General features: G+C 44.4%; 2 protein-coding genes across 2 annotated transcripts; both read right to left on the bottom strand.

The window, feature by feature from the left end:
- Positions 1 to 500: 500 nt before the first annotated feature.
- Positions 501 to 5197, bottom strand: loxa (lysyl oxidase a). The gene is made up of 7 exons (XM_086135806.1): positions 4363 to 5197; positions 3333 to 3441; positions 2823 to 2954; positions 1650 to 1806; positions 1238 to 1333; positions 1037 to 1152; positions 501 to 961 (listed from the first exon to the last, which is right to left on the bottom strand). The coding sequence occupies exons 1-7, from the start codon at positions 4973 to 4975 to the stop codon at positions 955 to 957; spliced, it is 1230 nt and encodes a 409-aa protein (XP_085991932.1). The 5' UTR covers positions 4976 to 5197; the 3' UTR covers positions 501 to 954.
- A 4821-nt stretch (positions 5198 to 10018) lies between these two features.
- On the bottom strand, positions 10019 to 16764 carry mpx (myeloid-specific peroxidase). The gene is made up of 17 exons (XM_086135344.1): positions 16600 to 16764; positions 16427 to 16492; positions 16262 to 16346; positions 15002 to 15177; positions 14788 to 14920; positions 14338 to 14467; positions 14053 to 14259; positions 13613 to 13973; positions 12996 to 13156; positions 12654 to 12912; positions 12398 to 12568; positions 12038 to 12275; positions 11716 to 11933; positions 11492 to 11538; positions 11355 to 11402; positions 11098 to 11124; positions 10019 to 10453 (listed from the first exon to the last, which is right to left on the bottom strand). Exons 2-17 carry the CDS (start codon positions 16488 to 16490, stop codon positions 10433 to 10435), a joined length of 2346 nt encoding a protein of 781 aa, XP_085991470.1. The 5' UTR covers positions 16491 to 16492; positions 16600 to 16764; the 3' UTR covers positions 10019 to 10432.
- Positions 16765 to 16844: the final 80 nt, after the last annotated feature.

Below are 16844 nucleotides of genomic sequence, written 5' to 3'. Positions count from 1 at the left end.
GAAGTCCACAAGGAAATAAGTGCGCATTGAAGGACTCTAAAAGCTCACGTTTCAATACTTTTTCTCACAAGATAGTTCTCGTTAGCGTCCTCTAATGGCGGTTAGGAGAAAAAGAGATTTTTCCTCTGTTTTGTTGATACGAGGTTACAGTACTACGGTACACACATTGAACCACAATGAACAAGAATATGAGATATATTTGTGATTAAAAAAAAGAGTTGGATGATGGGTGGATGGATTTCAAACTATGATGCAATTTGCCAATATTATATTACACCACACTAGAAGAGAATATGGTTTACATTAATGAGACAACATGTCATACAATAGTATTGTATAACATTTTGTCTTTAACCTGTATTGTAATAATGTATTGTAATAATACAGGTTAAAGCTTCCAAGACAGATGAAAGGTGGAGACAGAAAAGCATTTCCCAACATACAGAAAACACATACACACAGAGAAAGACAGGCAAGTCACTTCAAATGGATCTTTCTTGCAAATGATACATTACCACAAACATTTATTCAAAAAAGATTAGTAATGACAAAATTTCGCCATTAAAAAAACAACACATCTTGTACAATTTTATCGTAAATTAAAAATATGTCATGTACAGTAATTGAATTATTTGTAATCTGTTATTTTAAAGATGTTAATGATTTTTATTATGATACTTCACAGGGAAGAAAAGAAAGATTAAAAGTAAATAATAAAAGATAAAATAAAAAGCCTGTAAGAAGGGAAGGAAAAGTAACATCCAAAATCTTAAGAAAACCATTACTGAAGGGACGTGGCATGCAATGAAAACCATTTCTACTTATACCTAAACTATATAAACTAGGAGTATCAAACGGTGTCAAACAAGGACTCCTTGTGTTGTAAAGATGTTCATATGCAGTCATCCTCAATGTCAGCTTCACAACTGAGATGCTGTGAACGATTCTCCTCCATTAATACCTGAAAAGTAACATTGAATCACATTAAGACGATACTTACAAGATCATATGTAAGATATGGAAAGTCGGTTCGTACGTTGCCAGGTGACAACCAGACAGGTAAGCGTAGTTGCCCGTGTAGCGGACTTCACAACGCACGATGTTGTTGGTGTAGTCTTCCTCTGGCACCTGATAGGAAGGATTCACGCTGACCTGCGGACAAAAAAAGACGAAGATGATAACAATGGCGAAGAGGATGCAGTAAATGCATCTTTGGTGACATTTCCACGTGACACACCTTGAGAACGTAATTCCCCGGTTTCACATCCGTGATGTCAATCCACTGGCAGTCGATGTCTGCATTGTAGGTGTCGTAACATCCTGGACTCAGGCCCTGCATAATGGGCAGGACCAGTATGAATGATCTGGATAAACAATTACTTATCATACAGTTATGTACGTTTTATGGAAGCAACTCTAAAGAATTCTGAAGGAAAAAAATAAAACAATCACTGAACTCGTATACACCATGCAATAAGACCACTCATTGATTAATCTGTTCAGGTGCATTGGCGTGTGCTGCTGTTTTGGTTAGCAACAGTGTTCATCATGCTCATCAATCAAAAAAAATAGTTATAGGACTCTTGAGAATGTAAATGCTCGGCGCAGGCCATACTTTGCCCACCTTTGCATTAGCTTATTATCAGCACCTGAGTGTGTGAGGTACAAGCGTAGCGCCTGTAGTAGCCGTAGTCGCAGGACGTGTCTTCCAGGCAGAAGCTGACTTTGTGGCCCTCGGCGACCGACCGCTGCGTGGTGGAGTCCAGCAGCTCGTAGCGACTGAACTCATCCATGCTGTGAAAGTGCCTTTGGGTCCACACCACCATGTTATTACACATTTGTTCACGGTACATACAACACTGTAATGACCAACATTAAAACACAGTAGTGCAGTAGGTGGAAGTGTTCATGCCCCCATTTCCCAAAAAAGAAAAACAAGTGGACTAAAATAAAAATTAAACTAATATTGAAAATGAGCTACTCTAAAAATTGACTTAAACATTTTTAAAATATTTTGAGATTTATAGCAGATGTATTTTTGCTGTAGCTACAAGTTAAATACAACTGAACTGTACTGAAAAAATGCACTGTACTTAAAGTTTTTAAAAAAAACTAATGTTCATGAAAATAAAAAAGCTCAAACAGAATGTAATCTTATCTACAATAATAAAATAAAATGTAATTGTACGGGTATACATAATGTTGTGACCACAATTCAAATCTGGTAACATAAAGTACCTCTGAAATGGGTTTGTTCAATGTCGAGATCAGCTGACTTTTGAACCCCAAAAATTCGACAGGTCATACATTACCAGTTGTTTTGGAGCACGGCCACATGCTCATCATTTACAAGGATTTCTACAGACACTTGAGCTTTTTCCCCCCCCTCCACACATTACTTTAGAATGAGGTCATTTTTTTTTGTTGTTGGTGGAATCGAGAAGCCAGTTAATTTTCCATTAGGGAAAAGGGCTCATTATGGCTGTTAGTTTTACAATGTCTGTGTCTGGGTTGGAAATGAATAGGTCACGTGAAGTTCGCTCATGTTACCTTTGTGCTATCAATCTTAAGAAAGACTCTGTCCTACTGCCTGGTGTGTGAATTGACTCCAAAAGACTGGACATTGTGCATTGACTAGAAGGTCAGTCATAACCCTATTGTAGCAAACCTTCTAATTAAGCTATTTTTGGTCTGATCTGCTTTTTTCTACTCTTTTATTGTATGGCGTTATACTTTGCTGTATGTCCATTGAATAAACTGGAAAGAACCAGCTCCTGTATTCAGTGTAGTGATGAGCCGCGACAATGTGTCTGAATACCCACTGGTGACAACTGTGCCATTCCCAGGAGTAGCGCGGCCTGCTGGGCCGAAAGTCAGCCGTGCCCTGGTTCTTGACTCTCTGGGGGAAGCGCAGCAGCATTCGGGTGTCATAGTCTCGGGCCAAGTAGGCCGTGCTGCAGACAAGAGAGAAGATTAGTGTTTTTCCAACGACGGTATCCTGACCTGAGGTGTAGCCTCTGAGGGAAAACAGCCTGAGCTTAAATGGTGGGTGGAAAATAGCACGCAGGCACGTGGTTGTTTGGGTTTGCTGATGTGTTTACCATACCGGCTTCTTTTCCTTAGGCAAACTATGATTACATTTTCTCCAATCCGCCCCTGCAGGCCCGCCACTGGCAGGATTCGGCTCATTTTACCGCCTCTCACAGTCGCGAAGCGGCAGAGCATGGCCACAAGCACTTTAAAGTCATTGCTCTGACTCTGAATCATACTAACTGCCGTGTTGTTTTGTTTTATTGCAAAACCACCCACGGCTCAAAAACTTAACAGCTTACCTTGACAAACAGTTCTCCTCAGATGCGCATCTGAGGTTGTACATGGGGGTGCTCTGCACGTAAGCAGCGGTCTGAATGTAGTATGGGTCAAGCACCAAGTCTGGAAGACCTGCAATAAAGACATCATGATTTAAAGCGAGATACATTTTTTAAGATAACAGTACAGGGCATGATGTAGCTTACCAACCACAACATTCATAAGCACCAATAAAAGAGCTGCCTTTACAAAGATAAGATTACAAGACAATGACATAATATGTACATTATTGTGGTTGCAGTAAGAGCTGTTTGTAGTAATTTATCCGCCTTATGAATATGAAAGCAGTTATGATTGTGAAATTCTAGTCAACAAGTGGTACATTACTGCCCCCTACCGGATACAGGTGTTGAGCCTTGTCAGAGGTCTGCCAACTGTTTCTTGGTATCTTTGTTATACAGTGTTGTATTTTCTTTCTTTAGTGTCATTAATTTCACGATATTGAATCGAATTAGATTTCCATATTTATTATTGTGTATTTTATTCGATTAATTTAGTTTTTATATGCATTATTTTATTTATTTAAAAATACAGTATGTAATTATTTCATAGCTATTAGACTTATTTTTACTGAGTAAAATGTTTTCTTACTCAGATTTTGGTATTCAAGACATTTTTTTAACATGTTTAACATTTACGTTTGATTTTATTAACGTAGTTTTTTCATTCATTATTACGATGTTATTTTTTAAATAATATATTACAGTAATACATACAGTGTCCACATTTATTATTGACTTTTACTTATTTTATTGTCATCTTATTTTAAACATTTATTATTGAATAAAATTACTATTTAAGATTTATCATATCTATCTATATATATATATACACACACACACACACACACACACACACACACACACACACACACACACACTGTATGGGAAGTTATTGGATTGCACAGGAGTATCTAATGACGTGTCCGGTGAGCCAAAGATGTATTTATAGACTGTCCGAATGATGTCCACAGAACCGAACCCTCACTCTTACCGTACTGATGGTACCTTGTGCCATATCCCGGTCTGGACGATCTGGACCTGGGTCTCTCGTACACGTCGTAGTGATTGTAATAGGGGTTGTCGGGATCCATATCGTAGGACTTGGAGGGGTCGTAGGGGTCGTCAGCGACCATCACGTCCTCCCTCCTGGGCTGAGGAGGGCTCACGGTCACCTTGGCCTGAGTGCCGTTACTCCGCTCGCTCGGGTGGTCCTGGACCGGGATCTGGACACGTTGGTGCTGCCTGCCTCTTACCAGCCGCTGGCGCGCAGGAGGGAGCGCCTCGGAGCCCGGTCGGGCAGCGTGGAGCTGCTGCGGGGTGTCCGGTGCCCGCTGCTTGGCGTCGCTGATGATGGTGATCGGTCTGCGCTGCACTTGCTCCTGCGGCGCGCCGCGACGCCGCGCCGGTTGGTACTCGGCGCCGTGGCTTAAAATGCTGAAAATGTTGCCGTTGTGAGACCACTGGAGTGTCTGCCTGGGAGCGGCTCCGGGGTTATTCCCTTGGGGGGACGCCGGGTGCCTCTGGCAACGCGCACCTCGAAGGGTCAAGACAAATAAATAGACGCAGGCGAATGCGTAAAGCGGCATGCCAATGCGTAATCCCATGTTGGACTCACTCGCGACCCTGGCACTTGTCTTAGTTTTAATTTACAAATCCAACATGTCACTTGCGAAGCTGACCCGGAGAGCACGCACTAGGCGAGGGAAAGTGTGAAAGCCACATCTCTCCACTCCTGCAGCCTGCACATGCACTTTGGGATGAGAAGGAGGAGGCGGAGTTGTGAGTTGGCATTATGGGATGGTTACGCAAGTCTTTTACTAGTCATATAACAACTGAGTACGTGAAGTCTTTCTGACCCCGCTTGGCCTGCTTGTCTTTGAAACTAGTCTTCTTTGTCATTTTTGCACGACAAAACATACTATCTTGTAAAACAGTAAAACGAGAGCATTTCGTGTGACAAATTTTGGCTTGCAACACAAAGCAAAATTAAATTGACCTAGTCTTGTTACGTGAAAAACGGTATCTTATACTTCGTCAAAATGCTTCTTACTTTTTCTCAATCTCTGCAGAAGTGTATGGGATGCGGAGGTGTGCTGGTCACTTGGTCACCAGCAAGGCAGGTACACTGGAAAAAAAAAGACAAACGTTTGAGGAGTCAGTGCTAAAGCGCTTTGAGTAGGTTGTTAGGGGAAAGCCTATACAAATGAAAGCCCATTTCCCATTTACCAAACAGATATAAAGTGGACTAAAGCAGGCTAAGAAATGTGCCAATGTGGCGGCCATGTTGTCAGGGGCGGATTTCCCATTAAATGCGGTGCATGGACATACGTGGCGGCCATGTTAGCAAGGGAGAGAGTCCCTCCAAATGCAATTGGGTTCGGCCATGTCCCGGCGGACATTAGCTTAGCATTGCCATGGACACACAGCTCAAAATCAGGATGCCAGTTAAACCACACTACATTTGCTAAAATCCTATGAAATAACAGCCTTGGCTGTTAATGCCAGAGCTATAATGCTAAGTTTGGGAAACATTAAAGCCTCTAATTTTCCTCTGTGTAGGAAAAAAAGAATCTATACAAGCTACCGCAGGCTGACTTCGGCTCAGCTACTGCGAATTTGGTTTCATGCAGCCCCTCACAAATCACCACAAACTACAGCTGCAGTGTTGACATTTTGACCCAACGTGCATCCTTCCCATCCTCAGATGTACTTGTGACTGTGTGGCCACCAGTTCAACGTCATGCCTGCTAATTCCGGTCTCTGCTTGCTCCGTGTTTCCAACAATGCCAAAAAAAAGTCTTGGAAGCGCTGATAGTGTTCTCCATGTATTCACAAGAAAAGTAGCTTTCTTGACACGTGGTCATTGGTTAGTATATGGATGCAAAGGCTTTGATAGGGTGCCATTTAACTGTGATCACTGGGTCGAGTCAGATTTGAGCCACAAGTGAGCACTGAAGTCAAACTGAAGAGTTGAGACCGTGATGACACCTGCAAGCGATTAGCATATTCGCTCGCTGCTCTCCCATTGGCAGCCAAGCTTGCGTCAACTGTGATGTCCCCATTGTCCCCATGCACTCTTAAAAACTAGATTGCCACAGCATTGACAGTGACATTCTTTCTCCCAAATGTTCAAACTTCTGTGGTGTGTCTTTTTTTTTTTTTTACTTTTGCTTTTGAGGACAACTGGAGAAAAGTCATACATGCTATAACCGTTTGCTAGCTGATCTTAGCAGCGATTGGATAGCTATGTTTTTGCCATCTCAATTCAATGATAGCAAATTCTTGACTGTCCCCCAGAGATGATGTGGAGGCATCATCCCGTGGTCAGAAATGTGTTAAGATGGAGCTTTCCCCCCTCCCATTCTGATTGCAAATTGGTCAGGCCGACAATTGTAAATGCTAAACTCGTTCAATATTTACAGGGCTAATCTGTTCAAGTAGCACAGTGAAACGCCGCAGTAAGTCAAAGAGCAAATGGGATTTATAATAACTCAAGTTTTGGGTCTGTGTGGAGCCTCACGCCCAGTGGTGGATAACAACATTTACATCAGATTGTCCAACCTGTACCCTGTGGACACTTGGACGGGGAAAATATGAAGTGGCCTTTAGTCATTCTTGACAGAGGATAAATAATATAGTACATGACTGCAAGCTCTGTTGTATTGTCTGCCTACGTGTGTTGCCACACCGTTTGTCCTCTGATATGCATTGCACAGGGCGCAGGCAGAAAGATTCTGAGTGCCGCGGATACGGATACCTCAATTTATGAATGTTTCAGGTTATAAACGGTTTCGTAACTTGATGTTCCACTGTACTCAGATAATCAGAGCATTTCAGTGTGTTCCCTATCAAGGGTTAATGGTAGCTAGGAGTGAGTGCTAGATTATTCAGAGCCAGACTTGCACGTCTCAGATAACAGACGGGACAGACATTACCATTTGCCATCACGTGAGGCTGTTGGTCCATCCCGTGCAAGCTGTGGTCCTGGATGGAAGCCAACTGGAGTCACAGAAACATCCCAAAAAGATTTCTTCCCTGCAGAACCTCTTGGACTGCGCACACACAAGATAAATATAAGGTTATGCTTCATAATTATACATGTCTTTGGAAATTGTGGAGAAAAAAAAACAACTCCACTTAAAGTAAATATTCCGATGACCTTCACTGCCATGCTGCTTTACTGTTTCATTTCTTTGATGGTGCATCCTGTGAAAGTGAATAACATGGCTGAGCGAGACGGACTGAGGCCGATCCAGCTGTAGTGGGTCACTGATATTTTTTATATATATTTTTTTGCTCATGATTCACAGAACTTTCTCTTCTCCCCTCATTCCCTCACACATCTGTAAGCAATTAGCCAAGTTCTTTTGTTGCTGGAATCCACCTCAGGTCCACATTTTTGGCTGTTCCGTTGAGCTGCAGGAATTTGAATCAACTCATGCCTCTGATGAATTATAACTGGCAGAACACAGGGAGCTTTTTTTTTTTTAAATAGTAAAAATATCCTGCGGTGTTCCACACGGCTGTTGCCTAGGGCCACTTTCCTTCTGATGTTTTATGAATGATCTAGCAAATGTTTGGTAAGAAGCCTGCTATGAAGCTCATTCAAATTGCAAGCATGTTGATGTTTTTGAGAAATAGTCATTGTTCCTTCTAAATGTTGTTGTGCTCATTGTGGCTTTTCAAAGAAAACTAACAAGGAACAATGAAAAAATCGGAAAAAGGGCCTCTTACATTCGACGTGATTAAAGTCGAGCTGGAGAGGGGTTCTCCATTTTCTCATGATGCTAAATTCACCATCAATTTAAAGTGTCCTCACTTGGTCAACATCTGGAAAAAAATAAAATAAAATAAAATAAAGTGTGCATAGAGAGGAATTTGATTGAGTTGACTTTTTTAAGGGTATCACACTTGAAAGCCAGATAGTGCAGCAAACGTGCAATTTTGGATTTCCCTTTTATAAATATGTTCATTCATACATTTAGCACGGATTTCTTCATTGCAATCTTACTTCCTAAAACACTAGTAAACAACAGTACAGTGGAACCTCCACAAATGAATTCCCCTAAGGTCATACAATTACAAATGTACAGGCACGAGCATCAAACTAAAGTCCACCAGAGCCAGATTCGGCTTTTTTTTTCCCCGTGGTCGGTGGAAGCAAACCTTCTGCATAAATTTCTATGATTCTTGCTAAAATATCTCCTAGGATGTCTAAATGTCATATTTCGACACATTATATTGCAAGTGATTTTTGGATCGCGGGAGGAAGCTGGAGTATAACTCACACAGCCTCTGGAGAACATGCAAAAACACAAACACAGGAAGGCCAGATTTGAGATTTGAACCCCAAACCTTTGATGTGGGAGACAAACATGCTAACCACTTTCCATCGTGCTGCCCCTTCAGAGGTTCCACTGTATTATCTCTTTACATTTTCATTTCCTTTAAATGGGGGGTTTTACCCCCCTTCCCCCTATCTATTTTTCATTTGTTTAGCAAAAACTAAGCCCACTGAAATACATTTCGGCCAAGCTCAAAGTTCTCTAACAGACGCAGATAATTCAAATATTTCCTCCCGTTTCATAAATACTGGGTTTCCATTACTCTAGGAGCACTCTGTCAGGGGCCTGCACCGCATGCACTTACACACACACACACGCACACACACACACACACGCACACGCGCACACACGCACACGCACACACACAGTCTGCTAGGACTACGTGGCACTCTTTTAAAACCATGGGGGGAGGAGGAGTGAAAGTGCAAACCGGCACACGTTACATGTACAGTACTTGCCTCACACTGTCATGCAGATTTATAGATTTGTAAAAGAAAATTCCAATGTCTCAGTTCCTCTCACAAGTGGAGGAATGTGGTGGGAGATCTCATTTTTCCATCGTCTGCTCAGTGATAAAATTTCGCGCTAGCACGTCTGTAACTTATGTACTTATAAGTTCTGAGGGTTGGAGAACATTCTTGAATGCATCACAGACGATCCTTGAGGTCCAAATGGACAGCAGTTCTGTTCTGGTCTGACATTCATTCATTCATTCGCTAAATACCGGTATCCTACATTTCCCAGAATGCAACAGGAAATATGTTCTAATCTCATTCCTAATACTCTCTAAATATTGAGTGCCATCATCTTTGTCAAAACATTCCCAGGCCCAAAAATAGTTCAATGAAGTTGTCAAAAATCTTGTTGGTGATAAAGTGAATCACAAAATTCAATCATGGCGCATTCACAATATGTCTGGAACAAGTATGAGTACATAAGGTTTCACAAAGACAAAAATGGAAATAGAAATTGAGCAAAATGCGACTGCTGTCGAAATTTGGAAGGGGGAAAATGTAGAACAGATAGTGCTATCTCCAGGACAAGGAACATTATTGCATGATGTAAGATTCCAGTCTTACCTACTTTAGAGAGCCGTCACTTCCATTTGCACACCAAAATCTGAAATATCGTGTACAGAATAAATGATCAATATATTTCAACAGGTTTCATTTCATTTTTTTGTTTGTTTTTACATGTCCCCAGCATGGTCTTGATTCAATTTCTGGTAGTCTCATGTCTTTCATTTTAAGCGTTCATAAAACCTGACTTGATGACCTCAAATTAAGAACACTTGGCCACAACTGTTTTTACTTCAGTTTTTATTCAGTGCAGAACACAAACAGATGAGTGGGATTCATACTAAAAAGCCTTTGCGCATGCCTATGCTTCATTACATAAATAATCATCACAATAGAAACAAACAAAAAAGACAAATCGCATGTTGTAACAGAAAGGAGACTATGTCTCACAAATTTTGCTGCGCGTATCATTGTCAGCAGTTTGAGGGAGGACAACAAAAAAGTCCTGGTGTCAGTTGGCCAGAAGAGAGTGATGCTGGCGCTGACTCCACGCCGGCAGTGTTCATTTCCAGAGAAAGATGGCGGTGATGGTTCTGTTCGTTGGAGACAACTTCAAGTGGACATTTGACTGGATTGGCACAAATGGACGATGAGGGCGGACAGAGGCTGGGTTAGGATGAGGCCGAGTGGCTGGGGCTCATTCAGGCAAGATTGGAAACTGCCGAGGGAAACAAAACGAGACCAAATAAGGTCTATTTACCCCTCCTTGGTCCTGCAGATGACGCTGTTCATCTTCCATTCGATGACTGAGGCCACCGGCGTCAAACTCCGGTCCTCATGGGCCACTCACTATTCTCTAGTTTTAGAGGTGTCCCTCATCCAACACAGCAAATTCAAATGATCGAGATTGTTGTCTGGCTCCTGTAGAGCTTGCTTATGTGCTGATCATTTGACTCAGGCGTGACCGAGAAGGGAAACATCTAAAACATGCAAGCTGGTGGCCCTCGAGGACCAGAATTTGACAACTTTGGTTTTGGCTTCATGATGGCCATTTGTGTACATTTGAATTCTTCCTTTCACCTTGTCATGTCTAAAACTTTGGCTTTGGCGCCATCTTTTAGCAACTTGATGCCAAGGAACTGAGTGTGGGAGGAGCTTCGCCATCGCCCTGTCTCATAACAAAATAATGCTTTGTCGCCACCATGTGGCGTTTGCGGGGCATCGTTTAAATCAACGCAAGCCAATTTATTATTGTATTATTTTAATGTTACCATTTACTTTTGTGTCATCACCGCCACATAGGATATATGTCACTTGAAATGTACATGTAAGTAGAGAACAAAATTTACAAGATATATGTACCTCATCATCCGGGTCTTCCTCTGGAAGCTTGTGGAATGCATGTCAAGAAAGACATAATCAAGTTTAGTTTTTATTCTCACAAATGTCATTAAACGTGCCATAATTCGATACGCCAAATTGCTTTTGGACTGGATTTAAATGTAGCCACTCCAGCATGCTACACTGCTATTCCTCACTATTGTGCTGCTATTGCTACTTTCAATTTTTAGAAAAAATGAATCGAGTGCTTGAAGTCCCGTCGTCGGTGTGATAGCTACCTCGTTATCCAGCTCATCCTGTGGAAACTCCTCATTTGGAAATTGTTTCTGGATGTCAAGAAACACAATCAAGTTGAGCCTTTTGACACTAGACTTACAAGTTGTATCTATTGTGGAAGAATAAAGGGAGCACTGACTTTTTCATCTCTGGGTTCGAGTGGGAGATCAGGGCAGCTACCGTTTTCTGCAAAATAAAAACATCACATCACATGGAGATCCAGGCAGTATGAATTGAGAATTCATGTTCCATATTCATTTTAAAACGTTATCATTTCTATGTCAGCACCAACAGCATCAAAATTTGAGGGTGGGAGGGGGCGGGGGGGGAAGAAATGTGACGCTGTCGTCTGAATTTTCTCACCTAAGAAATCTGTACAGCTCCTCTCTCTCCACGGCTGCAGGTTGAGGCGTCGCACAGTGTTGCAGCGTACAAGCAGGTTTCTCCTCGATAGAATACTGAAGGCATCTCTGGGGACGGCCTTGATGCCTGTGTTGTCGCAGATGATGCCGGACAGGGTAGTGCTGGACAGGGCGGCTTTCTGCCTCGCCGTGAAGACGCCGGGGTTCTCGTACCACAGCCTTTCGAGTTGGGCAAGAGCTTCATTAGCTAATAGGAAGTGTGATCGATCTAGCCGTCTGTCTGTCTACAAAGTATCCGGTATCGATTGAGGTATGAGGCTGACCTGTCACCCTCGCGGATTTTTTGGAACTGGGTGGCGATGATGCAGGCAAACAGAGGCCCCACGCGGCCGCCAGGGACAAAGGGCTCAGCCACGCCCCCCAACCACACGTCTATGTTGGCGGGCGTGCCGTAGAGTTGCAGCAACCTGCGGGCCAGGTCCCGGTTGTTCAGGACCTGAGCGAGCTCGGCCTGGTTCCGGGGCTCGGACAGGTTACAGAATTTGCGCCATGCGTTGTAACCTTAGAAGAGGTAAACATCGAAAGGGAAGGTGTGAGGAAGTCGTCATCTGTGATTGACGGGGTGATAATGACGGATGAATCAAAAGAAGAGGAACTCACGGAGGTCAGGACATGTGACCTACCGGGTAAGCCGTGATCACGCCCCCTCTGCATGTTGAGGGAGCCCAGGTCCAGAGCCAGGTGATGCACGAACTCAAAGAGCCTCTCCCTGAGAGCATTCACCATCATGTGGTCCTGAGTGTTGAGTTTCGCGGGGCGGCCCAGGAGACCTCGCACCAGTGAGTCAATGCCACCTGGAGGCACATAACAATGGGTGGTCTTCAGATTCCATAGCACTGTGTCTCCAGAGAGAGTACACACATAGAGAGTGATGCTCACCCTCAAATATGATTCTCCAGGGGGTGAAGAAGGCTTTGAATAAGGGGATGCTGGGGAACTGAGGGTCTTCTCTGTAGTCTGGGCCCAGGCGGGCTAAGACGGGCTGGATGGCCAAGTGAGCAAAGCGGTAGGCTGCCGTGGCGAAGACGTTGGAGATCCTCGGGTCCACGTCAGGGTTGTAGCCGGGATAAGGCCCCAGCAGCCTGCGCATGGCATCGTCGCCCACAATGTGCGGCAGATAGTCGCGAAATACAAACACCTAAGACCCGTGGGATGAGTTAAGGATTTACACTTTGCAGAAGAAAACCTCCAAAGGGGGGACGAATCCTAAATGAATCTGACCTGCGTGTAAGCGCCCATGATCTTGCGCGCCTCTTGGTAGAGCGTCTCGCTGTCCCAATGGCGGTTCAGTGTCTTCAGGGCACGGGCGAGACGGTTGTGTTCGCGCATGAACATTGTGTGAATGGTGGTCAGAGCGACGTTCTCATCGACGCGAACGTCGCCTGAAGACATGAAATGATTCATTTGATTGCGTGAGTGCAACATTTATCAGCGCTTACTTCATCCATTCATTCCATTTAGTTAAGTTTCTTCTATCCTAGCCGTCTTCGGGCAATATGCGGGGACACCCTGAACTGGTTGCCAGCCAATCGCAAGGCACAGATAGACGAACAACCATCCGCGCTCACACTCGCATGTCGGGACATCTTCGAATGCTCCATTAGTCTGCCATGCATGTTTTCCAAATGTGGGAGGAAAACGGAGTACCCGGAGAAAACCCACGCATGCAAACGTGACAACCCCACACAAGAAGGCCCAAACAGAAATCAAACCGTGCGCCTCTGCACTGTGAGGCCGACGTGCTAATCAGTCGACCACCGTGCCGCCATTCAGAATACAAAATAATGAATACGTACAAAAATAAATCAAATAAACTAGAGGCCATTTCTTTGACTGACCTGCAATAAAACAGGGAACCTCTCTGGCATTGCTGTCATTGGTGGTGCGCCTGCGGGTGGCGCACATGTTGACCGGCAGAGGGTGAAAGGGCAGCAGCTCCCGTCCGTTGTCTCTGAATTCGGTATTGATGCGCAGGAGTCCCTCGCTGTTGAGGTCACGGAGGCTGAGGGCGAGCTTGGTCTCGGAGCCGTACACCTGGCCCAGATCCAGGAAGGCGGTCAGCGCGTTGATCTGCTCCCGCTTATTGGGTACTCCTCCAAAATTGTAGGCCGAGAATCCCGTTCCGCAAGCGGGGGCCGATCTGAAGGAGGGGATGCAGCTGTCGGGACCGGTGGGCAAGCGTGGGTCACCGGGAGGAATCTTGGAATGGAGACAGACACCAAACGTTACGGACAATGAATTCGTTTCTAGCCAATCGGTTTGAGTTTCAGGGACCGACCGGGATCGGGATGCACGGCTCGGTGCGCTCGCAGCTCTCGTCGCAGTTTATCCCATTGCTGAAAGAGCGGATGCTGGGCGAGAAGGGCGTGAAGGTGACGTCATGGTCGTTCCACTGTCCGAACAAGGTCACCATGTGAGAGAACTCCCTGTCGCTGACCACGCCGGCGTCCGTCGTGCTCAGGATATTATTCGACACCTGGCGGACCTGGGGGCGCGGAGCAGGTCATTGGCTTTTCGTGCAGCTCATCGGAAAGGAGCGAGAGTCCAGTTTCCGAGTGAATACCAGGGGAAGCACGAAGTTGTTGAACGTTCGGTTGGGCTGCCACCCTTTGGGCTCCGAGATGCCGTCGTCGTACTGGGCAGGAAGCCAGCGGGTGAAGGGGGTGTTGGAGGCACCCAGGCGGGGGTTTTGTCTACACAGTAGATGGTTTGTCTTTACAAATCCAGCTTGTGTAACCTCAACGGAAGTGTATACATTCAGCTCTACGTGGCCCAACATTTTACACAAACAACGGTGGAGTTTCAACACCTTTTGTGGTTTTCTGAGAGGTTTAAAAAAAAAAGGATCAATATGATTTTTTTTTGTGTGTGCGTGTAACGACATCCATTTATCTGCCTCATGTTGTCAAATGATTAAACGTGGTGTATTTCAGCAAAGTGTCTCTCTTTAGCATTTGAAAAATCTCAACGGGGACAAAGTGAAGAGACACGAAACCATAATGAAGAAGCTCACCGGTTGTTGCAGACGCTCGTAGCGGTGCGATACTTGTCGAGGTTTTGCGTGCTGCTACAGGGCGGAGGCCTGACTTGAGCGGCACATCCTGTGATCATGCTGAGACTCTCCAGATCCTCCGCCGAGAGCAAATCTGCGATGACGACCCACAGTAGCAACATTCAGCGAGAGGGAAACCTTCACATCACCCCCACCCTGGAACGGAGAAACTGACCTGTTGCATTGAGGGAGCGCTTGTGGATGCGGTGCACCCTTTCCTGCAACAGGTGCAGGGTCTGCGCCATGTAGTCCGCGGCCCTCACGGAATTGCGCGTGTACCCGCGAGGCTGCTTCAGCAGACGCAGAGCGTCGTGAGGACTCACCACTTCCTTTCGCACTCGCCTCAGACTCCTGAAAGTGACAACAAGGCACCAAGGTGGATTCAACTTAAAATGTCCGAGTGGAAGGTCCGTCCGTCCCTTACGCCAACCTCCCGCAAGACGCTCATATTTTTTACTTGGGGATGTTTGAGAAAATACATGTATTTATATAAATATTCCTTAGTTGGTTTCGAGCGGCTCGGTGGGCGGTTGGTTAGTACATCTGCCTCACAGTGCAGAGGTCCTGGGTTAGAATCCGGACTTCGGCCTTCCTGTGTTTGTTTGCATGTTCCCCCTGCGTCTGAGTGGATTTTCCCAGGGCGCTCCATTTTCCTCCCACATTTCAAAAACCGGCATGGTAGGTTGGCGGAAAACAAAAATCTACCCGGGTGTTATTTCATGGTTTACTTGTTTTTTTTACACAAGGTGATTAAACCAATGTTTATTAACTTGATTCCACAAAAATCTATTGAACAATGTGAGCTGGACTGCGTTGAGTTAGGTGACGCGCCAGGATGATGACTCGTTAGGTAATATGACTACCGGTCCTTGAAATATGACAACTAATCTGAGTGAGCTAGCTTAGCACAAAAAGAAGGTTGAACAGAGCATTTAGCTCATGTTTATTTGGTTCACATTTTGACCCCCCCCCCCCCAAAAAAAAAACTCAGTCAATAGTTAGTTACTTCGTAACAGATGCTGTTCATTTAGTTAACCCATTTGAACATATTCAGCCACACATCAGAAACACAAGAACACGTTAGCTGAGACGATGACATGAAAACATTCTCATTTAGATGATTATAAAACTTACAGAACTGACTTTAATCGACTGTATATTTATTTGAAGAGATAAGTATCTACAAAGGGTTGAATTGCTGTCGTTTCGCAACTCAAGTTTATTTATAGAGCGCTTTAAAAAGCAGTCAGGGTGAATACCAAGCATTTAGTATGTCGTATAAAGTTGAATTCGGACTACCCGTTTGAATGTAAGCCAAATCATCTTAAAATGAACTCGAAGATGCACAGGGAGCATGTGAAGTGGAGTTATGTGCTCCCTCCTACAAGTTCCAGTTCGGAGGGGAGCAGAAATAAAAAAAAAAAGGAGGACTTACTCTGCTCGAGAGTATGTGTAGGCATCATCAACAATCTTCTTGGCTTCCTCAAAGCATTGTTGAAGTAAAGGACTACCCAGATATTCTACGGAGAAGGGGGGAAAAAAAAGTCAGAAACATCCCGAATTTGACACGCTCTGTAAATGTAGAAAACATTCCATCTACCGGTTGATTTCAAGTGTGCCGGCACCAAGCAGATGCCCAGTATGAGGAAGACAGGAAAAATCATTTCTGTAAGAAAATCCCGAAAAAAAACTGAACTGTCAGATCAGTTTGTCAATTCCCGAAAGACAAGTACAGCAGACGATGACAGTCAATGCAAGAGGCAACGGGCTTACCTGTCAGAAGCGTGTGAATGTCATCATGGCAGTGATGCAGGCCATTTGTTTTTATTTGGTGGCATGCGAAGGCCTCGCCCCTTTGAACTGTTCTGTGAGGCCATTGGCAGGAAACAGACCTGTTTTCCCCGTTCCCTTGTTGTAGTCATCCAAACGCCACTTGATAAAACGAGTTTAGATCACCCCGAAAGTTAAATTATAACTATTCTCGAACTCATTAAGATTATATTAATGGCATGCTCCCT

Source organism: Hippocampus guttulatus, chromosome 17, assembly GCF_054856545.1.
Source record: "Hippocampus guttulatus isolate MCC_2025c chromosome 17, RoL_Hgut_1.0, whole genome shotgun sequence".
In the NCBI taxonomy this organism is placed as follows: Eukaryota; Metazoa; Chordata; class Actinopteri; order Syngnathiformes; family Syngnathidae; genus Hippocampus; species Hippocampus guttulatus.
The sequence above is the reverse complement of the archived record's forward strand: the minus strand, read 5'-3'. Positions and strand labels throughout refer to the sequence as shown.